General features: G+C 34.3%; 1 protein-coding gene across 1 annotated transcript in view; it reads right to left on the bottom strand.

Moving 5' to 3' along the window:
- The window catches only part of LOC125673639 (cleavage stimulation factor subunit 2 tau variant-like), a 15904-nt gene extending 10939 nt beyond the window's left edge, over positions 1-4965 (bottom strand). The window contains exons 1-5 of the mRNA XM_048910282.2: positions 4822-4965; positions 2862-2940; positions 1619-1823; positions 1068-1175; positions 828-947 (exon numbers count right to left, since the gene is read on the bottom strand). Coding sequence (XP_048766239.1) covers positions 828-947; positions 1068-1175; positions 1619-1823; positions 2862-2940; positions 4822-4891 — 582 coding nt within the window. The 5' untranslated portion in view covers positions 4892-4965. The remainder of the gene's footprint in view (positions 1-827; positions 948-1067; positions 1176-1618; positions 1824-2861; positions 2941-4821) is intronic.
- Between the last annotated feature and the right edge of the window lie 4217 nt (positions 4966-9182).

Raw genomic sequence — 9182 nt, 5'->3', positions numbered from 1 at the left:
ACTATAAAGTTAAAGTCTATGTCTGACTGAAATACATGCATACTACTGCCAATTTTTTTTTCTTGCCACACAACTTGTGACATTTTAATGGATCTTTAAAGCGTTAATATTGGTTTAATCAGAAACAAATCAACAAGGGTGATAGCCTGAATAACAATACTGAGTGCCTACCTATCTACTTATTCTTACCTATTTATTAAAATAAAAACTTCTTAATCATTCAATTACATGTACTTAACCATCCTTTGCCAGATGGATGGCTTGGACAGTAAGCATAGATAGCTTGGGCATTGAGCACCTCATAATTAAATTTTTCTCTGAAATATCCATATGTGGTGTAATTATAGTTTTAATCATCATGTTGAAAAGACAAAACTGAAAATATAACCTTGAAAACATTATTATCTTACTTATTCAGTGTAATCAACATGAGATTATTGGTAATAAAGATCGAGATCAAAATTTAGAAAAACTCAACTCTTACTAGAAAATGGGTTAAAACTTGACAAATAATCTAATAAAAAATTCAGTCTGAGTCATAAAAAGGTCACTAACTTACACAGAGGTCAACTTATATGCGAGTGCATATAGTACATATCATAAATTTACACTCGGATATATTTTACAGCCTCCATGCAAATTGCTAACAATAGAGAGGACACAAGTTTTCTACATGAATTATGCATTTTGTATCACAATGGATTTTTGATTTGTAATTTCTGTGATTGTGTATAAATGTATTCTATCACAATGAATTTTTGATTTGCAATTTCTGTGATTGTGTATAAATGTATTCTATCTATCTACATATGTAACACGACTCCTACCATGGCGACTTGCGGGTCTACAATTTTCATCACGATCTGAGCCTGCAGCAGCGCGTACGCCAGCTGTGGGTTCTGCAGCAGCATGTTTCTGGCCTCTGTTGGGTTGTTCTGGATACACAGCTGTCAGACAGAATTCTTATTAAACTAACTTGACTTTATAGAAATTCAGTTGGCATACATGTACATGTATATAGACTTGTAAAAAAACTTGTTATGAATATGTGTATTAACAGCAGCCACCTTCATCTGCTTCATAAGTTCAAACATCTGCTCTGGGGGAAGACTGGCCACTGCTTTAGAAATGGCTTCTGGTGCTTTTTCAGGCTCCACAGGGTCTCCATAAGGACTCTGTCAAAAGTGGAAAACTGAGAATATATTTTATTAAACATCATGAGTTAAAAAAGAAATCATTAAAATGATTCCAAGTACAGTTAATACAAACATATATACAAAAGTTATTGCCGCATTTTCTTGTACCAATTTTATGATGTATATTTGTACAATCTATATGAATTTCATACTTGACAATATCATGAAACATTTGCATCTCCAGATACTTTAATGATGGTGTGATTCCAGTAAATGGACTGATGCCATACAATGTGATTCCTATGAATACATATACCCATCATGCTTTGCAGACAGCAGATGTACGCTGTAGTTGTTAAACTCAATACATGGGATCAATAACTTTGTCGCATTCTCCGTAAATTTCAAGATCTTTATGATTTAATAAGTTATTTTAATTCTATGCAAATGCTTTACCTTTTTATGTCAAACTTCCAACATACCTCCATTATAGGGCCCCCCAGGGCTTGTTGTAGTCCCTTCATCTCATCCCTGTTCTGTTCCCCGGCAGCCACGCCCACTCTCAGTGGGCGGCCATTAAAATCATAATTGTTCAAGTTCCGCATAGCACTCTGGGCCGTCTCCACATCCTGATATTCACAGAAACCATAGCCCTTCGGTTTCCCTGTCTCCCTGTCATACACTAACCTATAACAGAAGTTCACAGAAAGAATGTAGAAAGATACATGTATTATTAATAGGAATTCAAGCTTCAAACATACAAACATGTCTAAATTTCAACAAGAGGCACATGGGCTACATCACTCACCTGAGTCACTTTGGACCATATTCAAAGATTTTCCCTATATATTTGCATGTAAAACTTTCATCATTATTTTGGCCCCAACCTACCGCCAGGGGCCATAATTTTATCAAATTTGAATCTGCACTATGTCAGAAAGTTTTCATGTAAATGTGTACTTTCCTGGCCCAGTGGTTCTTCAGAAGAAGATTTTTAAAGATTTTCTCCTATATATTTGTATGTAAAACTTTGATTCCCTATTGTGGCCCCATCCTACCCCCGGGGGTCATGATTTTAACAAAACTTGAATCTGCACTATGGCAGGAAGCTTTCATGTAAATTTGTACTTTCCTAGCCCAGTGGTTCTTGAGAAGAAGATTTTCAAAGAGTTTCCCTATATATTTGTATGCAAAACTTCGATCCCCTCATTGTGGCCCCATCCTACTCCAGGGGGTCATGATTTTAACAAACTTGAATCTGCACTATGTCAGGAAGCTTGCATGTAATTTTCAGCTCTTCTGGCTCAGTGGTTCTTGAGAAGATTTTTAAATGACTCCACCCTATTTTTGCATTTTTTGTGGTTATCTCCCCTTTGAAGGGGGCATGGCCCTTCATCTGAACACACTTGAAAGCCCTTCACCCAAGGATGCTTTTGGCCAAGATTGGTTGAAATTGGCCCAGTAATTTTTGAGAAGAAGTTGAAAATGTGAAAAGTTTACAGACAGACGATGGACAACAGGCGATCAGAAAAGCTCACTTGTGTGAGCTAAAAACACAAAAAAGCATATAATTTAACATCATTATGTTGTCATTACACAATGTGAGCTATTGAATCATGCATATTGTCTGCCCTGGTAAATCACAATGCAACTCTGACGTCAGTGATACACAATGTACCGTAATCATGGTAATTCAAACTGTCTGTAGCTCCTGGCAGATCTTACCTAAAACTCACAACTGGTCCAGCTGCAGAAAATATTTCCCTCAGTTGTTCCTCTGTTGTCTCATAAGGAATATTCCCAACTACAGTAAAGAGTTTAATTCAATCAATTGGTTTTTTTTGGGGTGTTTTTTGTGTGTGCTAGAGGTTGTATTAAACAGTGTGTATTCAACTGACCATCTTTACTGACTGTAACTGAGATCCAATGTGAACTAGATTCAGAGTAACTATCAGCAAGTGGCAAATTGTTCAAATGATCTAGCAAACCACCTCAAAAAGTTGACTTCAAAATTCTATCAAAGGCTGCAGTTGCAGGATAATTATTCATATGATATCTATACCATTTAAAATAAAACTTTTTCGTCAATCATCATACTTTACTGGCCATGAATGAATCTTTTATGTGTAGCCTAAAATGATCACTGAAACCCTGCAAAGTTAATTATAAGGTACATGTATTATCAATATGTGTGCACAAGATTCCCATTTGTCTTGATGTGTGATGAATTGTATATCTGTTAATTTTCCACATCAGTACTCTAGGTACTAGTAAATTATTATCGACAAATTATTTATCTACCTATAAAGAGTAGTAACATCAATTATATTGGTTTACATCTTGCTATTTATAGACCTGTTCTCTATGCACAATATTTTACATGAAAGGAGAAGATAACAAACAGTAATCAATCTCATAACTCCTATAAGCAAAATCAAGAGTTGGACAAACCCTTGGATATACCAGAGGTGGAATCAGGTGCTTAGGAGGAGTAAGCATCCCCTGTCGACTGGTCACACCCAATGTGAGCCCTATATATTGATTTGGTAAACGGAGTTATCCGTAGTGAAAATCAGTGTACCAAGAACGGTATGCTATTACCAATGCTATTACATGTACTGTGAATTTATAATTTAGTTTAGTCAGTACTATATTCAATAAAAACTAAACTTATGTCAAATTTGTTTGTGCACTAATGTGATCTTGCATGGGATGATTATTGCAAGTGCGACAGATTGCTTAGGTAAATTCAAAGCAGTACCAGATAAAATCAAGGGAAGTTCAGTCATTAGAGATAGCTTAGAAAATTACTATTGCAGCCATATAAACTGTGTTGCATCCATTTGTAAGTCATCACATGCTTTTGTTGCTATGTGTCTATACTGTTGACTAAGAGAGAGTTAGCACTTATCATTTTATAAATAAACATTACTAAAGTTAAAAACTATAAATCACTATTGCATAACACAATTGCACAATACAATATCAATATTTGAAAATACTTACATACAGTCTACATATATGCATAAACAGTTTATACAAGTTTTAATTTTAGTGTCAATTGTGCATTCCTTCTTCCTGTTTAAATTCAAGCAATGTTTACTTTTATTCATTATTATTAGTGTTATATAGTGTAGTGTTGAATAATCAGAAAATTTTCATACAGGTAGTCATCCTTTAATATGCTCTATGGTATTTATGGCTTGATTCTAGACTAATTATCTTGATCACAGGTAATGTATATTAATCTTCTTGAGACTGTTTATCATAACAAATGTCTCTTCTTTTAAAAGCAAGAAAAACATACGTTGCCAAAGCATTTAAGGTATTTGTTCCTCCATATTGAAATAAGCTTTCAGTATTTCCCAAAAAAGAAGATATGTTTTGATATTTGACAGCTTTTTCTAAGATCATTATACACATCACAATATTCGATAAAGTGGGCTTCATTTTCAATACAAAGAATACCTTTTGTTTTTAGACAAAATTTACATACTCTGTCATTTATTGGAATATTTCTATACGGCAATTTAAAAGAAATCGTGATACTATGAGAACGACTACGTTACGATTGAAACATGCCAGTAGAACAAATTCGGACCCCCCCCCCCTTTTTTTCTCTCTCTCTCACGTGCATCAGATTCATTATTGACAATTTGTGTGTATCACCTATTTTTTCTCTTACCAAATACTGATCTTGCTGCTCTTTCTGCTGAAGTAATCGGCGCATTTGGATCATTTTGCATGTGCATCATTTTGACGCTATTTTCCCTTTTCCCGGCGAACTTCCGAGGGTTTCCGAAATTCAATCTGGTACATATAGGCGTTTGAAACGACGAGCTACAAAACCATTAATTCAAGAACGGTAATGACAAGGTCAATCTGACTTCGGCAGCACAGAAACTGATCTCAGCTAAATTAGAAAAAATCAAACTAAAAGTTCCATAATGGCAGGAATGTCATGGAGAGCATATGTTACGAGGTATGATTAATAGGCCTATCAATTTTCAAACGTCTTTTCTCGACTTAATTGACTTGTCAGCATATTGTGCACTGTTGACAAGTTCACAAGTCCTGTCTGTCAGAAATAGATTATGGACGCTTCCAATCTAGTAAGCAGAGATCTACTTTTTTTCAGCATAGATTGTAAATATCAGGTTAACCCATTTTAAGTTCAGTAGTTTTATGCCCAATAAGCTCAGCTTTAGCTGGTCCAGCATGAACAATCTAAATATTTACCAAGGCCTATATATAATTTAATACTTGACTCTATAGCTCTATATAGAGAGCTTTTTAAAGCTTTTTGAAAAAGTTTGATTAAATTAGTTTATGTTGCACAATAATGTTTAACATGTTTATTGTTTTAAACTCGCTACAACGCGGTTCTTATTAGAGTCTTAACAACACTGCTGTTTTCAGAATGTTCATGTTTGTGTTGTTAACTGTCCACTACCCTGTGTGCGTTGAGGCATAGATAAGTATGATGACTTTACAATGTGGAATCTGATTGCCTATCCACTAGTCTGTTGATCCTCATTGACTCTATGCTGAATATAGGTTAACTGTTGCTTAACAACTTAATAATGCTAAACTTTTGACAAGTTTGAATATATATGTTTCTGGGCCATATATATGTTATTTCCCATTTCACATGAAGCTGCCAAATCTTTTTTATATTGACTGATGATCACTATTTATTTTTGGAACAAAAGTCAAAGTTCAAGTAGACTAGACTGTGATGTACATGATATAGGAAATTGGTTTCTGGGCATAAAGTGATTTCGCTTTTCACCACCAAACTTCTCCCCAGGGTTGGGCGGTCAAAACCGCCCCCGGTTTTAACCAGTGGTTTTAACCGGTTTTAACCGTCCCGGTCAATACTCCCCAAGTGGTCAATACTGGTCAATAATGGTCAATTGTGATTTAAACTGTCCATTTTCCTATTTTTGTACATTTCTTGCAAAGATAAAGATAAATTAAGTCTTTTCATTATCATGATTATATGGATCAATTGTTGATTAATATTTTTCATTAGATAATCAAATGTAATTTCATAAGTTTAATATATTTGGTTTGCTGAAACTGACCGAAATATCTTCAGTACCAACCAGAGGGTCACAGTTCTATAGCATAGCTTGATGATTGGCGACAGACCTTTTACTGCATGTACCTGGACAGATTAAGAATAAAAGGTAGCTGGACATTACCTGAGCACAGGAAGCAGAGTTGACAGGTGTTAATAAGCATAGGATGACCAGTGTGCCTGTTATTGTTATGAAAACATCACCAACACACCCCCTCAAATGTTTATTCAACAGTTAAAATGAAGATTGATGAAACAATACTTATATAGGTAGTTCTCTTGTTAAACTAAGGAATTTGAACAGAAACTTTTACATCTTCCCCAATTGAATAGAGTCATTTGTACATTATTTATTTAATATTATGACTTATAAGTATATTATAAACTGATAGTGCATGTTATGAATTACAGTATTTACCATAATGGTCACTTAAACATTTAAAATAAATAACAGACTATAATGACCAAATAATCTTCAATTGACCAGTATTGACCAGTTTTAACCAGTATTGACCACTGGTCTGGTCAATACTCATGTTGACCACTTTTTTGCCAACCCTGCTTCTCCCACTGACTAGCCACTGGATAACATGGATCCATTTTACAAAAGGTCTTACAACATCTACAGAACAGCCGATGTTAAGTACATAAAACCATATTTTCACAAATTTTACATAGAAATGGATATATGTTAGACCTATTAGAATATTGGTGTAGTCGTATAGTGTCAGGGCCCAGCTAAAAGTCAACCAAAAAATAATAGGCATTTTTCGGAGTTCATTTCTGCATATCTTGGGAAGTATACAGAATTTTGGGATGAACTTTGGTAGTAATGTAGATTGATTATGTATGAATAAATTAAAATACCGAGTAGAATTTTATATTAATTAATTTATTGTTTTTACATCGGCTAACTTGGGTACCCTATATTTAGAGTTCTATACCTTTACTCTTTATATAGTAAATTCGACCCACAAGCGATGCAATTGCCTGTGGTTATAGTCATAAGACCTTTTGTAAAACAGGCCCCTGGACTTTGAAATGGGAAAAACATTTTCCAAGCTATAAATGATTTCGCTTTATACACCATGCTTCTTACTCACACTTGCCATATTATGAGGATGATCCTATTGATTTTGGGTTCAATAGGTCTAATTTCCCTTTTTATCAGAAGTAACCTGTTCAAAATAGACATTCAGCACCTTCTTAGTAATTGGAAATGAATATATCAAAAATGAATCAAGGAAGTCAATGGAGCGTATCACTGTAGTCTCCTTTTACAGCGGAAATATATTGTGCTAGACAGAGATATAGGGTGGCTTACTTAGTATTCCAATTATAGTAAAGAACTATTGATAACATATCAAGATGCTAAAAGGAATAAATGTTTGGGTTTTGTAGTGTGAGATATATATAGAGAATGGAAGCATGGGGGTAATTTGTATAATGAGCAAAGACCATTGCTTCCATTGTTTAATATATATTCCTTAATATAATACGTTCATTCCTTGTCATCCCCTTGCAATTCATTGAGAGGGGATACAGTACTAGGTCTGTTTGTGTATGGGTGAGTGTGTGTGTTACACTGAGCTTGGGCCAAAAATAAAAATTTATTTGTTTGATGTACTTCGACCGGCCCATCAAATTTGCTCCTACCCGATCATTTTTTTCAGCAATTTGAAATTTCATTTGGGGGGGGGGGGGGGGGGGGGGGCCTTAAAAAATAGAAAATTCTCTTTATTTTGAATGAAAATATTAGAAATTTTCCTGACGTACGTTCCAAAAAAAAAAAGAAGAAAAACCTTGAAAAATGTGGGTCGGAGTACATCAAACTAAAATATTTTTAATGATGGCCTTGTAGATGGCACTCTGCAGGCCAGTTTTCGCTCCATTGATTTCATACTTCACATATAGCTTTGTTATTACTGGAGGAAGAACCAAACTTCCGCCAGAGTTCGTTTGCTTACAAACCGAACTCTTCCAGTTAGGCATTATGGGATAGCGATTTCTTAGGCCACGTATACTGTGTGACATCACTGTAGAATGACGAAAAACATAATGTCAAATGTAAATAACTTTCAAAACAAGAACGTAAACATCAAGTTCATTACTTTACACAATAATTTGAACAGAGTCTCCCGACTTTTTAATGATCTTTTAATCATTTTATGTTTCAAATAAAATCCATACTTTAATATTAATACTCTTAAGGTGGGTCCTTAGTCCTGGATTTTTGGGGTTTAGGTATCATTTTTGTGTTTGGAATCAATAAATTAACATTCAGAGTAATGATTAAAGCAAAACAGTTAAGGTTTTCCATATTTATTTTCATTACAGGCACTACTGAAGTCATGTACCCCTATGTAGATTTTTATGAAATTCATTGGAAACAGTTATTTGCTGTTATTTTAAAACAAAAACAACAAAATATTTTTTGAATTGCATTTATTTATCAGGAAACATGTTAATAACTAAAACACATGTCATTTTCAATATGTTCATCAAGTTTTAGAATAATATGTGCAAAATTATTGAATTAGCGTTACTTCCAAAATGTTAAAAAACAAACAAATGTGGACACATTTTTCTTATAGCATGGTTTACATATCATTTTTTCTGTTTATATTAGTAGATGTACATCTGTTATAGTTATTTATGAAAAAAAATCCATACCTTTCCTTAATAATTTCAAATCTATAGGTTCCAGAGTATGTACACCCCCATACGTTAATGTCAATATCTTCAAACTTTTAACTACGAACTGCTTCTTTAGTGTTATTTGCCTTCGTGATAATCGCGGACTCACAATATACAAATCTGTATATTGTGCTGCGTCACATAGAATAGGTCTATTCGTATGTGACGTAATGAGGCCTCGATGGGGAGTTTGGAGGAAGAACTTTAATATTGATTATGGGGTCAAAAGGTCAAGATCACTATTGGACTTCATAGAAAAAGCTTAT

This window comes from Ostrea edulis, chromosome 3, assembly GCF_947568905.1.
Source record: "Ostrea edulis chromosome 3, xbOstEdul1.1, whole genome shotgun sequence".
NCBI classification, from domain to species: Eukaryota; Metazoa; Mollusca; class Bivalvia; order Ostreida; family Ostreidae; genus Ostrea; species Ostrea edulis.
This window is presented reverse-complemented; position numbering and strand designations above follow the sequence as displayed.